Below are 27,398 nucleotides of genomic sequence, written 5' to 3'. Positions count from 1 at the left end.
GGACGGCCCGCGCGGGACCCGGGACGCGTGGTGGGCGCGCCTGCCTCCGTGACCCTCCTTCCCCTGCGCACACCCAGACCGCCCGACCGCGTCGCGGGCGTCCCCGGAGAGTCGAGCCACGCCAGGCGCACGCGCCTTGTGAGGAGGGTTTAATCCCAGGAGGAGGCCGTTAGGGAAGCCGGGGATGGGGAGGGGCGGGCGTGCGCGCGTCCCGGGCGGGGCAGCCGGAGGAGGCACGGCTGCGCGGCCGCACGGAAGCTGGCGAAGCCGACGGTTCCCGAGGAGCCGGGATGCACCCGGCGGACGCTGCGCTGGGCCAGAGCGGCTCAGAACAGGAAGATCTTCCTGGCCCTGGCCACGGCTTCCTCGTCCACGGGAGGCTGCCTCTGGCTGCCCGGCTGCAGGAACTTCTTCACCGAGGGGAGCTGGCTGATCCTGGTCTTCAGAGCCTGCCACGCACACAACAGCCTCAGGGCGGCGCCCGAGACCCCACCAGCCACACCCAGCCCTCCCCGCCGGCGGAAGCCCGCGCAGGACGCCCCGCGCGGCAGCGCCGCTCTCCCGAGGGAGGCTGACCGACCCTGGAGCAGCAGCACATGTTCATGCGCAGAACCTGTGTGTGTGCATGTGTGTGTGCGTGTGTGTGCATGTGTGTGTGCGCGTATCTGTGTGTGTGCGTGTCTGTGTGTGCGTGCATGTGTGTGTGCATGTGTGTGTGTGCGCGCGTGTGTGTGTGCATGTGTGTGTGCATGTGCCTTTACTGCAGCTTGAACTTAGGACTTGGGTACTGTCACTTGAGCCACAGCTCCACTTCGGTTGTTGTTGGGTTTTTTTCTGCTTAGGGGGGGTAAGAGTCTCACAGAATTTCCTGTCTAGGACGGTTTTGAACCACGATTCTCAGGTGTTAGCCTCCTAGGCAGCTAAGACTACAGGTGTGATGTACCTGTGCCCGGCCCATGATCTCTTTTTTTCATTATTATTATTATTATTATTATTATTATTATTTTGTAGGTCATGGGGCTTGAGCTCAGCCTGGGCACTGTTCCTGAGCTCTTCAGCTCAAGGCTACCGCCCTACCCTTGAGCCAAGCTCCACTTCCAGTTTTCTAGAGGTTAATTGGAAATAAGACTCTCGGGTCCTTTTGTACCCAGGCTGGCTTTGAACCTTGATCCTTAGATCTCAGCCTCCTGAGTAGTTACGGTTCCGGGGGTAAGCCACCACACCCAGCTCCATGATTTCTTTTAAAGCCTCAGAACAAGTGCCAGAAAGCTCAATTTTGGAGTCCCAGGGATGGGCTGTGCACACCTGGGGAAGACAAGGCAGAAGGCTCCAGCCCAGAAGTTCCCATCAGATTCAGGACGGGATAGCTGGCCTGGCTCGGGGGAGTGAGATAGGCTGGGTACCTGCAGCAGAGGGAACCCCGCGAGGATATTGGGGTCCAGCTCCTCCATGTTGTAGATCATCTCCACCAGGTGAATGTCAGCCTTACTCAGCCTGTTGCCAACGAGGTAGTCTTGTCCATGGCTCTTGAACACCTGTAGCATTGAAGAGACAAGACTGTGAACACACACACACACAGAGCCAGACTGGGGACCCTACTTCTCCCTGAGGCTCCCTATCCTGTTCTTCCTCCTCCCCTACCTCTGGACAGGTTAGAGTTGCAGACATTGCTCCAGACCCCGACTCACGAGGGCCAGTGAGGAGCACTGAGCTCTTCTCTCTCTCCCATTGAAGCCTCCCTGTGATATCGCCTCACTCATCCCATCTGCACCTTTAGAACTGCCAAGGCTGCATCCTCTTTCCATCTGCCAATCAACTGAAAAGGCGTGGCCCTAACCGTTCAGGCACAGCCTGTCTCCCTCCCTGTCTTCTCCGACATTAATTTTGCCTGTTGACACACCATGCCAGGGTCTCTCTGATTTCCTGGTTGTCTAGAATCTGAGGTAAACATGGGTGAACTTGAGCTTTGTCCTCCCCTTGGCAGCCCTGGCGCTGCCTGGTGACTTACACCGTGTAGAATCTGTACGATTTGTAGATTCCAGGGTTGCTCCTGTTTTAACACCTACTCTTCAATGCATGAAAGGCATATCTGCCTTATAGAGAGGGGTGGAAAAACACGCATATGATAAAGCTAGGAAATCGGAGTGGTAATTTACCGAGCAATGCAGAGTTCTTGCATGTTCATTAACTATTTCAACCTTTCTGAAAGTATAGAATTTTATGTAACAAAACTGAGAGCAGCTAGATACTAGTGGCTCACGCCTGTAATCCTACCTGCTCAGGAGGCTGAGATCTGAGGATCAAGGTTTGAAGCTAGCCTAGGCAGGAAAATCCATGAGACTCAGCTCTAATTTACCACCAGAAAATGGGAAGTGGCTTGTGGTAGAGTTCTAGTCTTGAGTGAAAGAATGCAGGAACAGTGCCCAGGCCCTGAGTTCAAGCTCTATGACTGACACAAAAAACAAAACAAAACAACCCAGCCAACCCACGAAACAAACAGCAACAAAAAAAGAGGGCAATTTGTGCTTTTTATTAAACTATCAAAATAATATTTTAGTTTTAAATAATTAGTAGAAAATGCACACAGGGCAGTGCCAATTGAAGGAAATGTTTTGAAAGATACTATCTTATGCTAATGAAAGGCCCCCAGAGAGCGCCTGGACCTACCTACCCCGGGGAGGAAGTGACTGGGCTGACCTTGAACCTGCAATCCTTCTGCCTCATTTTCCCAAATTTTGGGATTACTGGTGTGTGCCACCGTGCCCAGCTCTCTCTAAACATTGTTTTCCTTCATAATAATGAGATAGGAGCTAGGGACATGGCTGAGTGGTAGAGTGCTTGCCTAGCATGCCCGAAGACCCTGGTTCCATTCCGCAACACCACATACATAGAAAAAGCCAGAAGTGGTGTTATGGCTCAAGTGATAGAGCTCTACCCCAAGGAAAGTGCTCAGGTTCTGAATTCAAGCTCCAGAACTGGCAAATAATAATAATAATAATGAGACAGCTTCCACTTTCCTTTTTTTTTTTCTTTTTCTTTTTTGTCAGTCCTAGGGCTTGAGCTCAGGGCCTGAGCACTGTCCTTGAGCTTTCTCAAGGCTAGAGCTCTACCACTTGAGCCACAGCATCCTATCTTGCCATATATATATATGTGATACCAAGGAATTGAACCTGGGTCTTTGTGCATGCTAAGCAAGCACTCTACCACTAGGTCACACTCCTGGCCCCCCCACTCACCTTTTCTTTTCCTTTCTTTTTTCTTTTTTGTCAGTCGTGCAGCTTGAACTCAGGGCTTGGACGCTGTCCTAGAGCTCTTCAGCTCAAGGCTACCGCCCTATCCCTGGAGCCACAGACCCACTTCCTGTTTTGTAGTGATTAATTGGAAATAAGAGTCTCACTATCTTTAGGGCCCAGGCAGGCTTTGAACCGAGATCCTCAGTTCTCAGCCTCCTGTGTAGCTGAGATTACAGGTGTGAGCCACCATATCCAACTCCCACTTACCTTCTCAAAGGCAGGAAAATACCGGGTTTTTGCTTTCTCTATCATCTGGGCAATGCTTTCTTCTTTTTTGCCAGGTGGATGAAATGGGTACATAATAAACAGCTCGTTCAAATCCGCCAAACCCTCAGAATACATATCAATCCTGAAAGGCAAAAACAGCCCAGCTATCAACGGCCTTCTCTATCGGGATGGGGTTCATTGTATGCCAGCCATTGTGCTAGGGTCTTTGTGAATATGTTAGCATGCTTCTTAGTGCAACCTACAGAGGACTTATGTCTCAGTTTATTGATACGTACATGACCAAAAACAATACAAAGTACATCCATGTCCCATCAGAGAGTCCCTGGGAGAACTTGGTAGAATCACTGCATGTAACTGCAAATATTAGAAATAGAGTTTGAGGTACTATAATCTTCTGTAGTAGTGTGTGTGTGTGTGTGTGCGCGCGCAAGTGCGCGCGCTGCTACTGGGGCTTGAACTCAGGGCCTTATACTCTCACTTAGCTTCTTTGCACAAAGCTTTTACTCCACCACTTGAATCATACCTCCACTTCCAGCTATTTGGGGTTAATTGCAGATAAGAGTCTCAGAGAATTTTCTTTCCAGGGTTGACCTCAAACCCCAGTCCTCAGATCTCAGCCTCCGGGGTCTCTAGAATTACTGGAGTCAGCTAGGCATGCCCAGCCTCTCCTACTTGCACAGTCCTGCTCAGGCTGTTTGGGGAGAGTTCCCGGCCTCTCCGACGTGGCTCCCGTTTTCAGTGCTAGAGATTGTCCCAATTCTTTCCCAGCAGGCACGGCTCACGACGCTCCCGTGTGCCGCTGTCTTCATTCACGTCTGCAGTCCTCGGATGCTACTGAAAATGGCTCTGGTGAGAGGCAGTTCCTTACCGTCTCCCGCTGTGTCTGGCACACGTCACCTTCATGTCTTTTGTTCCAGGCTGGGCTTCACAGAAGACTAAATGTAACAACTATATTGCTGTGTGTTCACACACCCAGTTTCAATCATTTAAAGCAGGGCATTCAGGGATTGACCCCCCAAAATTGCAGAATTTGGCAAGTATCAGCAGGTTCTAATCCCTGAAATTTTTTTTCACCTCAAAATGAAGGGGCTGAGAGTGTGGCCTAGTGGTAGAGTGCTTGCCTTGCATGCACGAAGACCTGGGTTTGATTCCTTGGTACCACATACATAGAAAAAGCCAGAAATGATGCTGTGGCCTCAAGTGGTAGGGTTCTAGCCTTGAGAAAAATCCAGGAAAAGTGCTCAAGCCCAGGACTGGCAAAACAAAAACAAAAATCATCCGTGCTTCTGAATGCTCAGCTCCTGTGTAGCCGGAACCCACCACTGATCTGCTGTGTGATTCTTTCCCATCAGAAGGGCTCTGTTGCACCTGGCCCTCTGTGCTTGGCTACTTCTCTGTCACACAGTACTTCCAAACATCCATCCAAGCTGTCGCACCCTCCATGTCATCATCCTCTTCATGGCCACCAGCACTTGAGTGCACAGCTGCAGACCATTTTGTGACGGATGAATTCTGAACATGGGAAGTTCTTCCTCTTAGCCCATGCCATCTCTGTGCCCATTAACCCCTGTCCTGTGCACTGTCACTCCTCCATCCCACGAGCTCTTTCCAGGCTCAAGTGATTCCTTCTTTCCCTGAGATGGTTGTGAGCTTCCCCCTGGGACTCTCCCGCTGGTCCTTCACTGCAGAGCAGAGTCCTGCGTTGTGTGAAGTAAGCCAAGGGAAGGACCAGCAGGCATTGCACACTTGTTTCCCTTCTTCCTCGGGCCATTAGGTATCTCCATGCTCTTCATCAACGTAGCCACTTCCTCACTGTACTCTGAGACTGCCTGAAACTTCCCAGCAAAGGAGCTGCTGTTTCTTCCCTGTTGTGGTCCCATGGTGTGCAGAGAAGCCATCTTGCTCTGATCTCCCCACAGACGTTTCTGCACCGGCATTAGTGGGGTACACTTCATTGCTTGGGTGCACACAAGGTCGTGGGATTGAAGGGTCGTTGGGGACTCTGTGTTTCACTTCAGTCCATCTACCAACAGAGCAGATGGCCAGCTTTGGGTGGGGGTGGATTCGGTCTGGTCGCCCTACATGTCCTGCATGAGTGGATTCGGGGACAGGCCACCTGATTATCTAGTACGTGAAGGTGCTGGTCATCCGTTTCACAATTTCAGAGAGCCTCCTGTCCTCACGCCTTCATCTCCGGACATCGAATCTTGCAAGCAGTAGGCTGCAGTCCAGCCTGGAGCTTGTGATCCGCCTGTCTTCCTAAGTCAAGGCTGAGCAGTGTCTGCTGTGAGTGCCTGTGCAGTGTGTCTGACCATCCTCAGCTACAATCCTACGCCTGGATCCACCCTAGTTTCGTCTTTCCTCATACCACAGGACTCCGTCATGAGGAGCCTTGGTGTGCATGCCGAGTCCAGCCTGACGCTGGCTCTGACCCCCCCCACACACACACCAAGATCCCGCTCATTCAGTGAGTGAGCTCTCACATCGACCTTACAGCGCTCTCTCCTTCGGGTCTTTCCCATAGAGGTTGTGTTTGCTGGAGAAGTAGTTGAGAATGGCTCTGGTTTGCACTAGCTTCATGCCATCCACCTCCACCATTGGCACCTGCTGGAACATCAGGACCCCATCTTTTGGGAGAAAGAAAGAGAAAAGGAAGCAGAATGTCAGTGGGTTGAAAACAGTCAAAACGCTGAGCCTATAAAAGGAAATACAGTTATCTGATAACATCTGTAATAAAGTTAACTATTAATATTTTTTGTCTTTGCTGAGTTTTTTTCCTTTTGTTAACTGTTTGATTTCTAATTCTAGTCCCCATCCACAGTCAGGCTCGGGAACTTACATTTCTCTGTGCTGCCTTATCTTCACAGTTACCTCAGGAGGAAACTGGGAGAGACGGCAACAAGGGCTCATAGCATTCCTGACATGAAAATCAGTTCTAAGAGAAGATTCTATGTAGAGCCCGAAAGCACTAGAACGGCACACAAGGCAGGCAGGAGCCCCTTTCCTCAGGTCGGCCGTGACTGAGGCTGCCCCCAAATGCAATGCCATCTCATTCTCACTCCACAACCTTGCTGAATCACCTCCGTCAACCTAGCACAGAGGAACCCAAGGTGAGGCCAAGTCCTCTTGTCACCTCCTGCGTGTCTCTGCAAGTCCTTGCAAGAAGCAGTCTGGGATCCTAGGCCGACTGTAGTCTGGTACCGTGCAGAAAGCATGAGGGGACATGCTCAGGGTTCTGGGGACAGCTCCTGAACAGTGTCCAACTCTCCTGCCCCTGAAAGAGTCTCTAGGCTCCCATGCAAAAGCCCTTGTACATTAGCCACCACCAGCCTCTCCACCCTCGTGGTTTAACCTTCTACCAGACTCCCTTATCTGGGATATCCATAAATTTTCCCTTACCATGTCTTAACTTTTCCAAGTCTGCATTGGTGTGGATAAACTTCTCTTCAAACTGGAAGACAGAAAGAGTTAAGTGAGCTGCTGGCTTACCCCTTAGCGTGTGGGCTTTCCAACTGGTCATCTCTTTGGTACCTAGTGTGACACGGGGAAGACGTTTGAGTGTGGTGGTGTGCACAGAAGAATGGGGTCATGGGGGCTGGGAGTTTTGCCTAGTGGTAAAATGCTTGCCTAGCATGCACAAAGACCCAGGTTCGATTCCTCAGTACCATATACATAGAAAAAAAAGCCGGAAGTGGTGCTGAGGCTCAAGTGGTAGAGCTCTAGCCTTGAGAAAATCCAAGGACAGTGCTCAGGCCCTGAGCTCAAGCCCAGGACTGGCAAAAAAAAAAAAAAGAAAAAAAGAAAAAAAAGAAGAACGGGGTCATGGCCATTTGGTAATTTCCATTAGAGCCGTCAAGTAGACGTCATGAGTCAGTTTGTCCCTGCTGGGTTTTAATCTCACTCCACTTGGACTCTGCCCCTCACCGACAGCTATGGTTAGACAACGATTTGGGAGAAATTTCTCTGCAGTGCAAGGAAGGGACTGTGAGACGCTGGTGATAGCGTGATAGTGTCTCAGGAAGCCTGTGTCTTCAGGGCGCCTGGAAGAGATTGTGTGTCCTCAGCATGGGACATGCCCTGGGCCCACAGCCATGGCATTCTCTGTGAACAGGGAATCTCAGCTGCACTTTACATCACTCTGGTCCCTGGCTGAATTGTGTCCTGGGTGTTATATAGCTTCAGTTCTTGTAATTAGAATTCCCACTGTTCTCTGGTATAATGGGTGGCAAGGTAGTATCTCCCGATGAAGGAACGTTTACAAAGAAGGTTATAGGACTCAGGTTTAACGTAAACTTCATAATCTTGTGTGATCATGAGAGTTCCTACATAAAGTTTCACCAAAATATGAGGTACCGGTTTGCCTGTCTGCAGACAAACAGCTGAAGAAGAGGAGGCATAGGTGCTGTGGCTTGTACATTTCAATGGGGGTAGATGTTTGTTGGGAGCCGGAGTGTGGAGTTACACTGACCCATGAATCTGCATAACTCAGCAAGATAACCACACTAAGATTTGAGCTATAATGTATAGCGCCATGCCTAGAAACTTTTGAGCTACATTATCTGTATTGTGAGCTCCCTGACCTTATCAATTTATTGCTTTATTGCTTCATGGCCTTGTCCTGCTCAACTGATCTGAGATTTATCCCTTTGTAAAAATGTAACCCCTGGCAGTTCCCTAGTTTCAAGAAAGTATATAAGACTTGATTTGGAAATAAACCGGAGCTACAGTCTTAAGCTCACAGCCTTCTTGGGCTGTAGTCCTCCCGACCCCATCTGTTTGTCTCTTTTCTGTTTTTTCCAAGTCCCTGCCCCCTATTTCAGGAATCCAAGTTCTCTGCCGCTGCCACCTGCTGACCCGGCAGATGTTTCCATTATGAAGGAGTCAGATGATCTATTTCAAGGGGAAAAACCCAATAGCCAAGAAAGGTGCTATGGTTCTATGTGTGTGTGTGTGTTTCTTTTTTAATGTTTTTGTCATTCATGGGGCTTGAATCCAGGGCATGGACCCTGTCCCTGATTTCTCTTGCTGGCGCTCTACCACAGCACAGCTTCTGGTTTTTAGCAATCCTGAGTAGCTAGGATGACAGGCTTGAACCACCAGCACCTGACCTCTGTGTGCCTTGGAAATCGAGAGTCTCAGGCATTTTTAAGGCAGTGGAGGAAACTCTCATCCATGGGTGAGGCCGCCCTGGGGCTATGAAGCTAAGGAGTCTCTAGCAGACGCTTCAACCTTCTCTTCTGCGCCCACCTGAGAGCCCGTATTCCCTTCTTCTGGGAACTGGTCACCTCACCCCGCTCCACTGCTCACCAGAGGTAGCCAGGGCTTCCCATCCACATCCCAGGCCACTCCACATCGGGCAGCGTGTGTCACATATCTCACGCTGCAGTACTTTCTCTACCACATACTCATTGTTTCAGGGGGGAAACGCGCACGATACATTTCTCATCTAAAACAGTAATGCTTTAATGTCACCAAATAATTTTTCTAGTTCTTATACAATGCCATACATTATTACTTTACTTTGGGACCTCATCCAAATTAGGTGTGCACTTTGTGACTGCTTCCTTTGTAATTTACTGACCGTGCTCAGTGAAATTTTATTCAAAACTCAAAAACATTTTTCAAAGTTTTGTATTCAAACTGTTTGTGTATATCTTGACACTAAAAGATTTTATGTAAGGAGTGGTTCTCTTTTGGTCTGGTTTTATTCATATTTTTGAGACAGGCTCTGCCTATGTAGCCCAGGCTAACTTTGGACTCAGGAGGCTGAGATCTGAAGGCTGTAGTTCAAAGCCAGTCTGGGCACTAAAGTCCCTGAGACTCCTATCTCCAATTAACCACCAGAAAACTGAAAGTGGCACTGTGGCTCAAGGGGTAGGGCAGTAGCCTTGAGCTGAAGAGCTCAGGGGCAGTGCCCAGGCCCAGAGTTCAAGTCCCACGACCAACAAAAACAAAATCAAAAACAGTTGCGACCATGACCTGACACCTCCGCTCCAGCTGAGAACCCACCTCTGCTCCACCTGAGAACCCACCTCCACTCCAGCTCAGAACCCACCTCCACTCCAGCTCAGAACCCACCTCCACTCCAGCTGCGGCCAGGAGCCAGCGGATGGACTCCATTCTGCCCCGGACCTGTTCGTAGTGAAACAACGGCTTCCCAGACATGTCTGTAGGATCACTAAACCGGAAGGAACAAATGAATAAATGAATGAATGAATGAGGCCACAAGAGCAAAATGTCCTTTGAGATTATGGCTCATCACTGCTCATAGAGAAAGGATCCTGGGGAGGAATGAGGGTTCTCAGGAGGCTCACACTCCCAGGCACCCAGAGTGACCCACTCAGCTCCACACTGCAGCCATCCTCACGTGTGCACACCACAGCTCCCGTCCATCTACACTGCAGCCATCTTCATGTGATGATATGAACATCGTAGCTTGTCCCCAAGGACCTGGGGAGCTGGATGTGGATGCAGGGGGGCAATGATGGGAAGAGGGGTGCAGACAGAACCCCAGCTCCTGAGCTGCCGTGTTCAGGAGCTTTCAGTGTGGGTCAGTCTCACCCCTGACCAGAGCCCTCACCTGACCTCTCCCCACAGGCAAAGCTAGTCTATTTGAATTCTATTTTTTTTATGGTTGGGTTAAGTTTTATTAAACTGTCTACCAAAAAGAAATGTACATGAACTATAAATTGCAAGCAAGTAACATATACTTAATGTCTACCACATAATGAGCAGTGTCTCATTTTTGTCCTTATCCAACCATCATAAAATTTACTTGGTAGAAAATCTTTATTGCTCAAGTTTTACAGGTGAGTACACAGCTGGCTGTCCAGGCCACCCTGGAAGTAAATCGGGCAACCAAACTCACTTTTGTGTGAGTCTACACTCTTGGAGCATCCCAGACTTTGAGGAACTGGTCCCCGACTTGTTTTTTGTTTCTTGTCATATCAGCAGTATGCGTTCTGAGTAGCACCCTTAAGTTCCAGTATCCCAGAAACTATCCAAGTGCGTCGTAGGTGGTAAAAACAAGCACTGTAAGGAGAGAATCGCAGTCCATGCGGCGCGTATCGCGTGACTGTGCTCGGGGTTGGTAGAGAATGTACAAAATACACCCGACCAAGACCTGCAAACGTTTGACAGCTTTTTGTTCCTGAACCACTGTTTCTTCACTACTGACATTTCGGCTGGGTGATTCTTCCTTCTGGGAGCCTGCCCTGAGCAGGGCAGTGTATTTACTAAGCTGCCCCCAGAGCTACTCTTCATCCTGCTGCCATGACAACCAGGAACAGGTTACTTAGCAGTGGGTTAGGCTGTCGGCTTCTTGTAAAACAAGGACTGGATTACCCGGGTTTAGGGAGCGGTCCTGACTCCACCTCTACTCAGGCCTCCCACTGGGAAGTAGTATTTCTGTAAACTTTCGTGCTTGTTCAATTTTTAGCCCAGGTGTATTTTTTTGTGTACAGAATATATATATATATATATATATATATATATATATATAAAAGGTTGAACTGTCAGGGGAACATTTATTTTGTGTGTGCGATGATTTCATTCTGCTTTCTATGTAAATGAAAATCTCTTTTGGAAACATTCCATTGTATCTTGAACAGATTCCGTGTCAGGTCATGGCCGCAACTGTTTTTGATTTTGTTTTTGTTCGTCATGGGACTTGAACTCTGGGCCTGGGCACTGCCCCTGAGCTCTTCAGCTCAAGGCTACTGCCCTACCCCTTGAGCCACAGTGCCACTTTCAGTTTTCTGGTGGTTAATTGGAGATAGGCGTCTCAGGGACTTTAGTGCCCAGACTGGCTTTGAACTACAGCCTTCAGATCTCAGCCTCCTGAGTAGCTAGGATTACAGGCGTGAGCCCAGCTAACCACAAGGGTTAGAGACTACATTTCTGCCTATATCTCTGACTAATGGGGTTTAGAACAAGTCAGGCCCTCAGGCCCATGGAGCTCTGGCAGAACAGAATGTGACCTGCAGAGTTACACTTCAGAGGTTCCTGAGATTTCAACCTAACTGTCTTCATCATCTTAGCCAGGTAAGGCGGAGCCCTGCAAAAGAGAATGAAGCAGAGAAGAGAATGAAGGACCTGCCCGTTCTGCCCTGGGGGCTCCTATCAGCCACGCTACTTTTCTTTGGTCAGATGGGGTTGATCCTTCTGGTCTCCAAACCTAGCATGCCAGTAGTTCCCTGGGGCTCCGTGCTTTGTTATTTATGAATTCCAGTTCACCCTGCCCAGGCCCTCCTCCATGTGGCTTTTCACCGGGCCTCTTAAAATTCTGAGGGTTTTCTGTATAAGCCCTTGGCTTCATTCTTTTTGTACTGGCAATTCTTCCAGGGCACTTCTGGTTCTCATTAGCACTGATGTATCTGGATCTTTCCTCAAGATTTTGCAAGAACAGAGCTAGCATGGATTTAAAGTTGACCCAGCCTCCAGATTTCTAATGAAGCATATGGATTGCTGGAGAGACAGAGACAGTGCTTTTTACCACTCTAGGTAGTGACTTGTAACAAACGCTTTTTTTCCCTGACATGTCACTAAGTTTTCACAGCTTGTAAAAGTTCCAAAGCTAAAGGAGCTACTTTTGTTTGTTCTTCTGCTGGGCATAGATAATTCTAGCTATTCAGGAAGCTTAGAGTAGAGGACCTTGGTTTAAACCAAGGCATGAAAGTCTGTGAGACTTGTCTCCAAATAAGACCTCAAAGCTAGAAGTGGAGCCATGACTCAAGCGGTAGTGCACCAGCCTTAAGAAAAGCAAACCAGGGGCCGGGAGTTTGGCCTAGTGGTAGAGTGCTTGCGTAGCATGCACGAAGACCCGGGTTTGATTAGACCCGGGTTTGATTCCTCGGTACCACATACATAGAAAAAAGCTGGAAGTGGTGCTGAGGCTCAAGTGGTAGAGCTCTAGCCTTGAGAAAGTCCAAGGACAGTGCTCAGGCCCTGAGCTCAAGCCCAGTACTGGCAAAAAAAAAAAAAAAGAAAAGAAAAGCAAACCAACTAAGGGACAGTGTCCAGGCCCGAGTCCAAATCATAGTACTGGCATACAAAAAAATATATATAGCAAGCACTTAAATTAGGATTGTGGTGATAATGAGTGATGGCTACGTGACTTTGAAACCTACTATTTGGCTATTTTTAGTAGAATTATCAAAACAATGGAAGTCTCCCACGTAATAGAAACCAATTGGGCTAAAAAGTTAAAGACAAAAAAGTATGGATCCATGCTCCAGGAGACAGCCCAAGGGCAGTGTTTAACTTGGCACGTAGAAGTGATTTGTGGTTCTGAGAACAGAGTCCAAGGGAGGAAGGGTGAGACTGTTCCTGACCTGAGGCAAGAGGGCAACGAGCTCATAGGAACATGAAGCAAATGGGTGTCAAATCAATTGCACCAATGGAGACGGAGATTCTCATGGGCGGAGGTTTTGACTGGTTTCCAGATGTTGCACTCAACTCCAGGAGGGAGGAGAAACAACAGTGACCTAGATGCATGCTCTCTTCACCAGCGCTCATTCAAAGCCAGTGTAATTGTGTGTGAACTGGTGTGTGAACCACAGCCACACATCCGTGCAAGCGTCTCCATAACGGTGAGGGCACTGCCATAGCCATGTTTTAGAGAACTGACTTTTTCTCATACCTTCACATTCTCTGCTGTCCTGGTTCTAAGTTCTTGGCTATTCTTGTTCCTTAAGGAACTAATAATGCGTGCATAGCGTCCAGAAATAAGACAATCTCCTGCGGGAAGAATTACCTCCTCCACACAGTCCTGGCCAAGCCACTGTCCTGCTCTGCCAGGGCCTGACTGACTCCCTCGCAGAATGTGATGGTCAGCTAGTTAAGTTAGTGGCACAGACTGAATGCGAATCCAGCACTCCTGACACATGGACTAATACATTTCTATTTACAAGTGAATTTTCCCAGCCTAACTAGTATTTACAGTATCACAATGCCCAACAATTGCTGATTATTTCCACAGCAGCACTAACTTTGTGCAGAACTCCTACAACCCTCTTCAGGGGTTACAATCTCATTTTATACAAATGTGTCTCTCTTCTTTCTCTTCTCCCCTGCTCCCCCCTTTTCTCACTTCATCTCTTGAAAGTGGAGAACAAAGAGTTAAGATACTAGTTAACAGTGGTTAAGGGGTGGGGGTGGGGGAATGGACAAAATAGTGGCTTCAGACCAAACTTGCTAGAATGTAAATGTAACCACCAGAGGCCCTAAGAAAACAAAGCCTCAAAGCTTTTTATTTTTTGGGGGGGGGAACTCTACCAAGAAAGTGAAAGTAACTGCCACATCTGATCTGAGCCAAATACCGACCGATGGAGGGGACTCTGCTTAGGACAGCAAGGCTGAGATGAACTGGGCGGGGTGTGTGATGGGCCCTGAACCCTCCTCTGCCTACAAGAGGCCAGGGGGCTGCACCCTGGAGAGTGAGGGGTGCAAACGCAAACATGCCACCTGCTTTCAGGACAGCCCCGAGAGTTTCCGGTCCTCCTCCCTCTTCCCTGTCCCGTGTTATTCCTCAGTATCAATGTCTCTGCCTATTTTTTCTAGAGGAAAAAGGTCACAAGAACCCACAGGTCTGTGAGTGTAAAGCTCTTTTTTGGGGGGGGGGGGCGTGGGTACTGTCCTTGTGCTTTCTCAAGGCTAGCACTCTACTACTTGAGTCACAGCACCATGTCTGGCTTTTTCTGCATATATGATTCTGAGGGATCAAACCCAGGGCTTTGTGCAGGCGAGGCAAGCACTCTATCACTAAGCCACACTCTCGGCCGCAGCTCCTCCTTCTAAGAATTCTGTAATGGGGCATCCGCAAGAAGCTGCGTCAGCAATCCCAAAAGACTCGTCCGTGCACACTGGAGGAAAAAGACCAAGCTAGGAGTGAAACGCTTTCTCTTATGCTCAAGACAGACTCCAAAGCATGCCTCTGGGTTGAGGGGGACCAGGGTTTGGCCCAGTACTCACCTACTCTCCTCCTGAGCGGCTCCCTCTGTCTGTCTTGAGTCCCCCACACTGCCACCACCGGCCTTTAAAGCTACTTATTTCTGGAAATCCCTGCCGTTTCTTGATGGGGAGGAGTCCAGCTAGGACAAAGCTTCCTTTGATGGGGAGGAGTCCAGCGAGGACAAAGCTTCCTCTGATGGGGAGGAGTCCAGCTAGGACAAAGCTTCCTCCACTGCCAGGGGCTGAGGGCTCCTTGATAGATTAGGAGGAAAATGCAAAGTCATCCTCAATTGTAAAGCAACTGGTTAATATGTTGCTTTTCAAGGTCACCATGGAGCTACCCACAGACTATCTCAGATATTTTTCTTGCCTTGGCCAGGGAGCAAACTGCATATTGGGCACCACAGGAGAACAGGGGAAGCCAGGAAACCTGGGCGGGAGGCTGGCCACCCACACAAGGACACCCACACACGGACAGTTTAGGGCCTGTACAGTGGATTTGCCAACAGGACCTGGGGCTCTGTAGGGACCCCCCGCCCCCCGCCACATCAAGGTTAAACGGGGCTTCTGTAAAAGAAAGAATGGCAGTGCACACAGCTTCTAGAAGTGAAGACTGAGGAAGATTCCAGGCAAACCAGCCGCTCATGTTTGTAAGCCTGTGCGAGTGTCCAGGCCAAGAGGCAAAATGGCCCGTATTTTGGTAATTCTCCAACTTGGTGTTGTTAGATGCTGCACCATTATTCCCTGTGGGATCATTTACTGCGAGGTGTATGTGTGTTAGTTTAAGGTTTCTCTGAGGCCTCAGAGAAGCAGTGTTAGTCCCCTGTGGCCATTTTGAGTTCTGTGCTCTGACTTCTCTTTTGCCATCGACTGTCTGCAGCAGAGACCACCAGATGAACTTACCTCCACAGGCCATGTTTCTGTTGCCTTCCCCTCTGTCCTTGTACAATTTCCCCATTTGGGCATTCGTGTGATCATTCTTAGGAGCACTTGGCTCAAGTCTGTGCCTTTGTAGTTCAGCTCCTCTGGGCTCACGGATGACTCAGATGTCCCGATAGCACTTCACTTTTGAAAAATGTTTTCCCATGGAATGTAACATCTCAACCTGAGTTTAATGCTTCTTTGGGCCTCCACGGATCCTTCAGAAAGTTAATTTGAGGCCAAAAATATTTTAGAATTTGCTCTTGGGAAGCTTGCCAAATATTAACCGTTTAAAACCACCAGGTCACGTGCGTGCTAGGCAAGCCCTCTACCACGAGGCAAAACTCCCGGCCCCATAGCCATTATTATTTTTACTGATTCTCAGAGTTTGTTATGCATTGAAACCCACCGGTGAAATTTTACCTATCATGATGCAACATCAGATTCTACACAATTAAATCCGAATGTCTGGAGTAGAAATCAACTTCAGTTTTTCCAGAGAGGCACATAACACCATGTCTCAACCCTAAAGCTTCAGGACTATTAGGCTTAATTGTCTTACTCCCAAGTCTATAATTAAGTTATATTCACAAATAGCAAAAGATCCAAATGAATCTCCCTCTCTTCTTCCCATCACTCTGCTATTTCCTGTTTAATGCACTTCCTGAAATCCTGGGAACAGGGAAGTTGTCTAATTGCTAATCCCACAGGCAAACACTTCAGTGGCTCCATCAGTCACATTGTAATATTTTCTCACCTCACAAAATGTTACCTTGGAGTTATAATAGTCTCAAGCTCTTCGTGGATCTATTTAGAACACATTGTCGTTTTTTTAAAAATCTGCTTTAAAAACACTAGACACACACGAAAAAAGTTCATGAAGAATAAAGCATCAAGCTCTCTTTTCTATACCATTGTCAAGAGCCCAAACACCCCAAGGATTGTAGTTCCGAACCTTAGTGCTTCATTTGAATGAAAACGGGTGGGGCTTGAGGGGAGGGGGAGTCTTGTCACTGTTGGTCATTATTGTTGTTACTGGTACAAAAATTATAGTTCATACTTAGAATTATGAAACCATTGAGGTGTCCAAAACAACAAAATCATACATTCCTTCCACATTGATTCTCATTTTCAGATTTATTCAAGACCTCAGTAAACACAGGTTTTCTCATTTCTTATCTCTACCCTCATTCTAAGTTGTGGTATTCAGTGGTAATGGTGGATAAAACATTGTTAATATGTAAGAAAAACATCCTTTATGCACTATTTGTCTTCTAATGATGATTAATGCTGCTACTCCAGTGCTCAATTGAATTTATGAATTTTCAACATTTGTTATTAAACAGCCACAGAGGCCACCATTGTAAAACTGCACCCATACAGTTAGCAAGAAGTTCTAGGGCTTTGGAGCTCAATAGATGACCAGGTGTCTACAGATATATGTACATACATGTTTCAAGACTTTAACTCTTAAAATGTGTATAGACAAATGTGAGCCTGGCTATTTATCTCTAAGTATTTTTGATTAAATAAATGACATGGTTATGTTAATGCTGCATTTAGACTTTCTAAACATAATATTCCTCTCATTTTAGCTAAAATATATTTCCTTACAGCTCCAATTCAAACCCATTTGAGATTTTGGAACACAGCCAAGAATTTTAATGAAAATCACTTTTTTTTTTCAAGTCCTAAGATATTTTAGACCTAGCATTCTAATGTGTAATTAATGCCACCAACAACCCATTAATCACATATACGGCTGTTGTATAAGTAATTCTTCTGCAAATATAGCTTAAAGATTATGATTGAAGTCAGAATGCCCTGCTTTATCAGCTTATTGATATTCTTGATGAATTAATTCAGTCCTGTGCTTCCATGTATTTGGAATTGGTTTCACAAAATAAATTATGTCATTTTTCATTAAAAAAAAACACCAGGTCAAAATGGGATCTTAGGTCATTTATTTAATCATGGTCATTTATTTAATTAGTCAGGTCATTTATTTAATTAGTTATTTAAACACAGCGATAAAGTATTCAATAACTAGCGAGCCAGATTTAACTAGCTAATAAGTAATCAAGACTTTAAAAAGTACTATAACTCAAGGCTAACTCAAAAAGTAATCAAAACTAAACGGACATTTAAAACATAGAATGAGTTTGACAAAGCATGAAATCTTGGCAGTACAGGTGTATAAAAGAAAGCCATTGTAACGTTCTCCTCAAGAGAAAGTCAGGTCAAAGGCCCAACCTGGTCAGCTAGTTCTGAGGGACAGAGGCTACGTGATGCTTAGGGAGAGGGAAGGCCTATGTAATTGTCTGGCTACACAGAATTATCTGCATACAAGATAAATTGGGGGTAAATTAATTAAGAATCTCAAGCCTTTGGCATAAACACCCAGTGTGGGCCCTGGGAGACTTAGCTGGAGGAAACTAGAACCCCACTGTGTGACAGTCACCAGGTATGTGGAAACTGAAAAACAGCGAAGGCAGGCGCTGAGAAGGCAGTTGAAAAATTAAAAAGGAGATACTTAGAATTAAAAAACAAAACTCTAATGTAATTAGAGATTCCCTCCTTGAACAATTGTTTGTTAAACTTGTCATTTAAAATATGATGTAAACATAAGCCATATAATTAATGATTGTTGTTCTTAAGGCACTATGTTATCTCTCATCACTTCTACTGTCCCTTGGTTATCTCATATTGTTACACTATCTCACTTTGTTACCTGATATATCGGATATAATTGTATTTGGTTATCAGAAATTGGATAGGGAAGGGGGAAAACAAGATGAGGAGTGGGGGAGGGGGGAAGGGAAATGGGGACCACGACATGTGAAAGGGTATCAATGTGTGGGAATTAATGCACCATTTATCTGGCAAATATCATGTAACCCTTCTATTAATTACAATAAAAAATATATTTAAAAAAACCCCAAAACTCTAAAAAGATGGCTCAATACCCAAACAAAAAAGAATAATTTTGGGCTTTTGAACTTAATACCTAAAACAAGATAAAACCCTTTTCAAGTTAAGAAGGAAGTAGGCCTCCCAGACTAGGCCCGAAAATGGCTACCAGGACTGGCTCCAACATGGCGGGGAGGGGAGGCGGGGGGGGGGGGGGGGGGGGGGGGGGGGGGGGGGATTGTTGTAAGGTGAGGAAGCAGAGAAGCCAGGTTTTGAGAGGCCAAATCTTGGAGTCTTTATTAAAGACTGGTGAACTCCTGCCTCAAAGACCAGCAAGCCAGCAAACACCCGTAACACCCTTGGGAAACTGAGCCATGAAGGCCAGAGGGGAAAGAAAGAACAAAAAACATACCAGCCAGCCAGTTAGCTCCGACGGAGAGCTGAGGTGGGACGTGGTGACAGGAGGAGGGACAGGAGGCCTGGGCCGGTCCAGGCCTGCACGGGGCGGGGAGGGGGGGAAGGGGGGAGGGGATTGGCCTGGCCAGACCCGATCGCCCCGTTCTACAGTGACCCAGAGCCCACTGCCCTGGGCTCATGTCTAGTCACGGTTCTGCAGCCTATCCCCGGCCCTGTACCCAGCCCTGTCCCCGGGGACAAGGCCGGGGACCCCCAGAACAGGGCCTGGCCGGCCCAGTCGTCAGTCCTTTAAACCTGGCCTGTATGTTTAAACACCTCTGTCTGTCTGTCTGTCTGCCTTCCCCCCCTGCTCTGTTTACACACCTGGTTATCCACAATGGAACACAAGAATGAAGCATGGAGTTGGGTTCTAACTTAGCCACTCCCACTCCACCACAGCCTTCTGAGCAGCAGGGACCACAGGGATGTGGCATCTGCCTGACTACGCCACATTGTTTGTGTCCAAATTCCTCCCATCGCCACTTTCTTTACACCCGAGTGTGAAACTGGTTCAGCCATCTCAAGCCTGGAGTTGCTGGAAGCTCACTTGGGGCCACACGGGGTGAGCTCGGAGTGGCACACCCGGGCCCCTCTCCTCCCGGCTGCCAGCCACCTTGGAGGACAGGGCGTTGAACTTTCTCAGCATCACTTTTTCTTGTTGCTGCTTTCTTTCTTGAACATGTGTTATAACCACTCTATTTTCTTCTTGCAATACATCATTTTTTATTTTTTTCTTTGGAAATTTCCTGATTCTCACTCATACTCCTTTTTATTTTTTTTCCTCCCCCCCCCCCTTATTCTTCAAAGGATTCTTTCCTTTTCCCCTTTGCATTGGATGTTTTTTTATTCCTCCTTTGGAAAGTTTATTTTATGTATTTATTTATTTTGTTTCCCAATTTGCTCTGTATTCACTTTGGCCCTTTCTATTTGTTGTTGGAGTATGCTTTTTACTTTACTTCTTTGCTTTGTTTTGCTGTTATGATTGCTGTTTGCCTTCTTTTTTTCCCTGTGCCATGTTGTGGACTAAAATTCACACCTCGTATACCTGCATATGCATCCAATTTGCAAGGCTTTATTATCTCAACATAGCAGATTCAACATGGAACACACACTGCAGAAGGTTCACTTAGCAGCTTCTTCAATGCCAGCTTTGTTAAAACATGAAGATCTTCCTGGCTTCTTCTAGAGCTTTCTCGTCCATGGGGGGCTTCCTCTGGCTGCCAGGCTGCAGGAACTTCTTCACGGTGGGGAGGTTGCTGATTCTGGTCTTCAAGGCCTGCAACACCAGAAGCAGAGCTCAGCCAGCAGCCCAAAGCCCTCTCCAGCCATTAACACCACCCAGGAAAGGGGAAGCCATCTGGGCGCAAGCCCAGGTGACTCCCTCCAGCCAGTTCAGGGTGTGCGAGGACCAGGGGCCCAGGACAGGAGGCCTGAGAGCAGAGCGCAGAGCTCAACAGCGCAGTCCTCAAAGACCCATCTAAAGCCGCACCTGCTCAACTCTGCCCTGTGAATTCATGATCTCGACTGAAAACAAGAATGCTGTGTCTTTCAGGTGTGGAGAGATGTGGGGTGAGAAGAGGGAGAGGGGGTATCCCAACAAATATTCGTGAGCACAGCGATGCCAAATGGAAATGAGGGCAGAATAGGTAAGTCTAACCGCAGGCCGGTGACAGCCAGTTTTGAAGGCGAGAGACTGTGTGTGGGAATGGGCTATGGAAATGTTGAAGTAGAAATGAGAGCAGAGGGAAGGAAACCAGAGGCCTGGCAGAGGCACTGAGAAGGAAAGTCTAGATACATGAGAGGAAAGACTTCCCAGAGAAGCCAGGAAGACACTCTAGGGCCAGAGTTGCTCCACCCGGGTCCTCCTTGCTGTTTCTCGGGTGGCATTCTCCTTCCACTTCCTTGTGTAAAAATTGTCTTTGTGGGGCCAGGAGTTTGGCCTGGTGGTAGAGTGCTTGCCTAGCATATGCACAAAGACCTGGGTTCGATTCCTCGGTACCACATACATAGAAAAAGCCGAAAGTGGTGCTGAGGCGCAAGTAGTAGAGCTCTAACCTTGAGGAAGTCCAAGGACAGTGCTCAGGCCCTGAGCTCAAACCATAGTACTGGGAAAAAAAAGAAGAATTATCTTTCTGCCTCCAATGCAGGACATGGAAGCTGAACTTGAAGGGCTGAGGTGGTGCTGGACCATGCTGGCTTGAGAAGGCAAATCTCATATTCATGGAGGGAGGCGCGGGGCTGCCTGGCCGGGGGCTCTGGGAGGCCCTGGATACACCACCTGCAGCAGAGGGAAGCCGGCCAGCAGGCTGGGGTCCAGCTCCTCGATGTAGTAGAGAAGTTCCACCACGTGGACGTCAGCCTTGCTCAGCCTGTTTCCCACCAGGTAGTCTTGTCCATGGCCCTTCAGCACCTGCGGAATCGGAGCAGTCAGAATGGGAGCTCACACACACACACACACACACACACACACACACACGCACACACACACACACACGCACACACACGGTCAGGCTGGGGCCCTTGCCTGTTCCCCAACTCTCTCTTCTGTGCAGCCTCTGTGGGCAGGTCCCAGCCTCGGCCTTCCGAGAGAGAGAGAAGTGTGAGCTGTTCGCTTCTGGGTTGAAGGCCAGGTCTCCTTATCACACACTTTTGTATTACTCCATACCACTCTCGTGCTACTTCCTCCCTGTTTCGTTCGGTCGCCTGCCTTAGAAGCGGGCAGCGCTGAGACATCAGGAAGGGCCTGGCCCTGGGCTCTCCCTCAGCACTCAGCACCTTGAAGTACAGAGAGGGATTTGAGGACCTAAGCGCCTCTCAACATCTGCACTGCTCTCGCTGGCCAGAGTCAGCAGTGAAGCCATTTTTGTTAGAGTGTGATCGTTTATAAGAGGCAATCTGAAAGGTCCTCTCCCTGGTTATTGTGAAGATATTGCACTGCCGGTGGTATCCTTTGGCATCTTGTACTTAGTGTAAGTACAAGGACTTTGAAATGTTTTCAGTTTACCTTCAACGGTGAATCCTTACTAAGGCAGGTTCTCCTTTATAAGAACAGACTTTTGCTTCTTAGCTTGCTTGACTTTCCTCTAAGGTCCCAGAGACACAACCTCAAATCATAGGTATTAATGGGTTTAAAAAATGTTCCTAGACTGAATCCCGGAGCTTACGATTGTAAGTTTGCTTGAGTGGCTGGCACTCTGCCAGTGGAGTCACGCCTCCACACCTGTGACTTGTTGCGTTTTGGGAGATGGAATCTAGCCGAGCTTTCTCTGAGCTTGCTTTCGTCTTCAAGTCTCCTGATCTCTGCTTCCTGAGTTGCTATGATTACAGGTGTAGTTTTTCTTGTCACCTATTCACCCAGCCCCTCCTGCTTATTCTCACAATCTCCTGCTCCTGGTTAGACCCTCTCATCCTTTCTTGAAGCACTGACGTATACGCCACGCCTCTGCCTCTCGACATGAACTACTGGAATACTTTGTGTTGCACGGTTGTCACCCCTGGTTCTTGAGTTCAAGGCTGTGGCGATCTGCAGGACCTCGTCCAACCTCAGGCGTGGCCCACGCTTTCTGCAGATCAGGTTTAGTTAGGACTAGATTAAATCAGTACTCTGTGGAGCGCTGAGGACCAGACTGGGGTATAGCAAAGGGAAGTTGTATAGAAAAACTATAACTTTGGCAGAACCACGCAATCCTTTTGTGGCCCACGCTGCTGAATGCCTGAAGTTCATGGTGCCGAACTCATGTTCAGGAAAACTCACTGAAAATGAGCTTAGAGAATGTTCTAGAATGTTTCAGCACAGCCCAGCCACTGCCTCCCTCTCCTCCTCTGGCCTCAGTGCCCCACGTGTTGTGCAGCCACACTCACTTTTTCAAAGGCAGGCAGGTAGCGGTTTTTGGCCCGGTCTCTGATCAAGGCCATCTTGTCTTTCCTCTGTTCCGGAGGGGTCACTGGGAGAGTAATGATCAATTCGCCCAGATCTGCCACGCCTTCTGTGTACATGTCAATCCTGAAAGGCAAATGTCCACACGCCAGTGTTTTCCACACCCCAAAGTATCCTGTCCCGTAGGTCATCCATGTGCTAGCAATTGTCCTGGCAAGTTTATGGTGTCTTAACATGGATTTCTGAGGATAACCTATCGGGATAGCTAGATGTTCAGATTTTTTGATACACCAGTGGCTGAGTGGCCCATCCAGAGTGGCAGCCATGAGAGAATATGGTAGAGATACGTCCTGTTTCCACCAGTCATACAAATAGGATTTGTTTGTTCTACAGTGCTTTGTTGTTTGCACAAACATGATGTAATTCTAATGACTAAAGAATTCTGGGGGCCAGGAGTTTGGCCTAGAGGTAGAGTGCTTGCCTAGCATGCACGAAGGCCCGGGTTTAATTCCTAGGTGCCACATATATAGAAAAAGCCAGAAGTGGTTCTGTGGCTCAAGTGGTAGAGCTCTAGCCTTGAGAAAGCCCAAGGACAGGGCTCAGGACTTGAGTTCAAGACCCAGGACTGGCAAAAAATAAAACAAAACAATTACATCCTTTGAAAATTCAAGACAGAGCCCCTGATTGTTACATATCTCTCTTCTCATCACATCTCTTTTCTCATTACATACCCTGACTCAATCTCCCATCCAGGGTGAGAAGCTCTGCCAACTATTTCTCGCAAAACACATTCTTTTCCAGGACAGTGTGAAGTGCTGCCATACTCCCGCAACTTTTTATTCAGTTATAAATTCTGTACATTCGAGCAGGCGCAGGTTCCTATATTGTTTTGAATTGCGTTCCCCACCATTTTTTGATAAAATAAACAACTTTATTATCTTTACAAGATAATACCCAGTATTTGAGTGCATTGACAGAATTATGCAAACACTAACCCATTTGTGGAGTTTTTTTCCTTCCAGCTTTCAAAACATAAAGTTTTTGGAAGTCACCAGGGCTCATGGCTACCACTCTGTATGTGGTCAGCATTTCTACAGCTTTCTGTGAGCCAGTTCTTTCAACAGAGTAGAGACCTGAGGGCACAGGGTCAGTTCAGCTGCTTGAGTCTTGCTAGGAAATGCTCCCGATAACCCTGTTCTCCTACCTACCATCCTCTGGAACCCTCATCAGGCTGGCAAGGACATTCATTTAGGCAGTAGTTGGAGTTCCTGGCTGGCGTTATTCTCATTTCTAGAACTTGGGAACTCATGCCACTGGATTCTTACTTCCTAAGAACTCACTGTCTTGATCCTCAAGCTTTGTATCTCTTCTCCCAGGCTGATGGCTGAGGTCCCAACTCCAAGTTCCTGGGTACCTGGAGCCAGTCTACCTCAGCTAATTCATGGGGACACTCTGTCCTTATGCTGTCACAGAGAGCTTCACTGTTGGCCATAATCACCCGAAGCACATCTACTCTTCCCTCGCCTCCACAGCACTCTTCCAGGACCATCTAAGTGCATGCACCAGGGCCAGCATGCCGCTGGCTAGGACTGCCCTGCTCATGCAGGAAAAGGAAAACACCGAGTCCTTCCTGTGTTATCACTGATGTCAAAACAGAAAGTGCAGCCAGGCACTGGTAGGTCACGCCTGTAATCTCTGCTTCTTATTAGGAGTCTGGGATCGGAGGTTCTCACTTTGAAGCCAACCTAGGCAGGAAAGTCCATGAGACTCTTATCTCCAATCAACTATCAGAAAACTGGACATGGGGCTGTGGTTCAAAGTGGTAGAGCACTAGCTCAGGGACAGTGCCCAGGCCTTAAGTTCAAGCCCTGCAACCACCACCACCAACAAAAAGAGCAGGAAGTTCACCGTACAGCGCTCTCTCCTTGGCGTCTTTCCCGTAGAGGTTGTATTTGGTGGCGATGTAGTTGAGAATGGCTCTGGACTGCACCAGCTTCATGCCGTCAATCTCCACCATTGGCACCTGCTGGAACATCAGGCTCCCGTCTTTTGAAAGAAGGAAAGAGAAAAGGAGGGAAATGTTGACCCATTGTATCTTTGACCATAAAATGTTGATTGAAGAGACTAAAGAAATGAGGGTTGTGCTCAGCAATCTTGGAAGTCAATGATGTTATACTTTCAGCTTCCTGTTTCTTCTTTTGCTCCTCTGTCTTCCTTCAGCTATTTCACCTGATCACTTGTCTTTTATGTCAGACACATACTAGACCTCTTCTGGGTTTTATGCTTAAATAACCTTCATTGATACCTTAGAACTGCTCAGACTGCATGCCACCAGCCAACCAAGCAACTGTCATTATGTAAGAAATTTCCAAAGTAAGTCACCCGGTGTTCAAGTGGGTGGTGGGTTCTGAGAAATGGTTCAATGTAAAAGGCCCTACTGTGTGCTCCTCCAAGCTTGCGCTGCTGGTGGGAGAGGGAAGTCACCACAGGCATAAATGCAGCGCAGGAGACAACCTACTGTCTTCTTTGTCCCCCATGTGTCTGGAGGGAAGGCACAGTGGGATCCTACTCGGACTGGAGCTCCTTAGGGCACCCAAAGCATGAGAAAGCAAGGAGAGAACACTCCTGGGTGCTGGAGGGGTGCAGGGCACTCACCAACGAGCAGGCAGGCCAAGCCAGCCAGCTGGCTTCCTGGGGAGCCCTGCTCACTTCTACCACTGCCTGCCTGACCCTTGGCCCTGACCCCAGCTGCCCTCACCCAGAGCACGTAGATTGTTGTTCTTACCATTTCTTAACCTTTTCAAGTCTTCCGCAGACGTTAAAAACTTCTCTTCAAACTGGGAGCAGAAAAAGTTAGCAGAAAACGTTAGCTCGTTCCATAATGTTCTGGTCTTTTAAATGCTAGCAGTGCCTGGTATCTAGCCAACATCCAAGCTTCTAATTGCTGTGGAAGTACCAAACTTACGTTATGGTTTGTTTAAAGCCATCTAAGTTCTATCCAATGGTATAATTTGTTTCTTTTCTTTTTTTCTTAAAAATGCCTTCTAATGGTATGTGTGCGGCTTGATGAACAAACTGCTAAACATTTCATTTGCATCTACCCTGAGCATCATAACCCAGGATATGATAAGGACACCTGCTCAGCTATGTTCATCTCTGCACTATTCACAATAGCCAGGCGATGGAAACAATCCAGAAGCCCTACTGCAGATGAAAGGATACAAAAAATGTGGTACAATGGGATTCTACATAGCCAACAGACAAGATAAAATAATGGCATTTAATGGGAAGTGGGTGGAACTAGAGAAAATCAAGTTGAGTTAGATAAGCCAAGACCAAAGGAACAAAAAGGCACATGATATCCTTGATATGTGGATATTAAATCCAAACAGTACAAGAGTGATGACTCAATACTCAGGTACTAAAGGTCATTGACATGAATTTAGAGATATAAATATATCTATATAGACATATAAGTCTGTAATGGGATAAATCTTCTATAGACATATATTGATATATTACATAGATCAATATGTATCTATGACATACAAAAACTCAGCTTAATTTTAATTATGTTCTTAAATTTATGTGCCAGTGATTGCATATTCCTTTCTTGAATACTTGTTTGTAGAACATGACATTTGAAATATGATGTAAAAATTCAGTGTTAATTTAAAAAAAAAAAGGGTTTGGTTTTTTTCTTGTTGACCATAGGACTTGAACTGTGGGCCTGGGTGCTGTCCCTGAGCTCTTCAGCTCAAGGTTACTGCCCTACCTCTGGACCACAGTGCCACTTCCAATTTTCTGATGGTTAATTGGAGATAAGATAAGAGGCTCAGGACTTTAGTTCCTAGGCTGGCTTTGAACGGAGATCCTCAGATCTCAGCCTCCTGAGTAGCTAGAATTACAGGCATGAGCCACTGCACCTAGCAATAAAAACTTTTAATAAAAAAGTTTCATTTGGTCAAATGCATCCACTTCTTTCTTAATAACTGCAGATAAACTTAAAAATTGTTATTATAAAGGTGATGTACAGATACATTTCGTTAAGCAAAACTAGTTGTTGGTTACGTACTATGGAAATCTCCTGTTAGGAGAGTTTTTGGAGAGTCAGTTCCGGGTCCAGCTGAGGATGCTCCATCTCAGAACCTACCTGCACTCCGGCGGCTGCCAGGAGCCAGCGCGTGGCCTCCATCCGGCCGCGGGCATTGCAGTAGTGCAGCACAGGCTTTCCCGCCATGGCTCCAGCCGCTCTGTGTCCCTAAGGAAGAAAAGGAGGAAGGAAGAAAGAGGAAAGGGAGAAAGAGAGAGAAAGGAAGACAAGAAAGAGGAAGGAAGAGGAGAGAAAGGAAAAAAGAAGGAAAGAAAGGAAGAAAGAAGGAAAGAAAGAAGAGAAAGGAAGAGAGAAGGCAGGGTAAAGAAAAAGAATAGAAAGCAAGGAGGAAAGAAGGAAAGAAAGAGATGGAGAAAAAAGAAGGACGAGAAAGAATGAATGGATGCAAATGAAGAAAAAGGCATTGGTTGGTAAAGTAACCACCCCGGGATGCCTGCCAGGTGACTTTTATTTCACTGTTCATGCAATGCAGAGGAGCGTCTTTAACTTCATATTGGAAGCAAAGGAACCTGTGCCTGTGTCTTCTACATGGCAGGCAATTTCTCATTGCGTCTTTAGTTCATCACCATGAGAAGCCCTTAGTGAAAGGCTCTGCTTTCTGAGTTCATGGGTGAGAATGAATACTAGTCATTATGCAGGTTACATGCCA

General features: G+C 47.3%; 2 protein-coding genes and 1 long non-coding RNA gene across 3 annotated transcripts; 1 reads left to right on the top strand and 2 right to left on the bottom strand.

Annotated features, from left to right (window-relative positions):
* Nucleotides 1-134: 134 nt before the first annotated feature.
* LOC150047572 (glutathione S-transferase A6-like) lies at nt 135-14,600 on the bottom strand. Its single transcript, XM_090355492.1, has 7 exons — nt 14,494-14,600; nt 9,600-9,705; nt 6,921-6,972; nt 6,016-6,148; nt 3,501-3,642; nt 1,404-1,535; nt 135-449 (listed from the first exon to the last, which is right to left on the bottom strand). The coding sequence occupies exons 2-7, from the start codon at nt 9,684-9,686 to the stop codon at nt 327-329; spliced, it is 669 nt and encodes a 222-aa protein (XP_090211618.1). The 5' UTR covers nt 9,687-9,705; nt 14,494-14,600; the 3' UTR covers nt 135-326.
* LOC150047573 (uncharacterized) lies at nt 3,965-5,953 on the top strand. The gene is made up of 3 exons (XR_016539276.1): nt 3,965-4,370; nt 5,296-5,465; nt 5,687-5,953. It is a non-coding gene; the product is annotated as an uncharacterized LOC150047573 (long non-coding RNA).
* Nucleotides 14,601-19,810: 5,210 nt separating the features above from the next.
* Nucleotides 19,811-26,938, bottom strand: Gsta1 (glutathione S-transferase alpha 1). Its single transcript, XM_090355490.1, has 6 exons — nt 26,789-26,938; nt 25,421-25,472; nt 24,549-24,681; nt 22,620-22,761; nt 21,037-21,168; nt 19,811-20,034 (listed from the first exon to the last, which is right to left on the bottom strand). Exons 1-6 carry the CDS (start codon nt 26,873-26,875, stop codon nt 19,912-19,914), a joined length of 669 nt encoding a protein of 222 aa, XP_090211616.1. The 5' UTR covers nt 26,876-26,938; the 3' UTR covers nt 19,811-19,911.
* Between the last annotated feature and the right edge of the window lie 460 nt (nt 26,939-27,398).

Source organism: Megascapheus bottae, chromosome 22 (genome assembly GCF_031878675.1).
Source record: "Megascapheus bottae isolate mThoBot1 chromosome 22, mThoBot2.hap1, whole genome shotgun sequence".
Taxonomy (NCBI): Eukaryota; Metazoa; Chordata; class Mammalia; order Rodentia; family Geomyidae; genus Megascapheus; species Megascapheus bottae.
The sequence above is the reverse complement of the archived record's forward strand: the minus strand, read 5'-3'. Positions and strand labels throughout refer to the sequence as shown.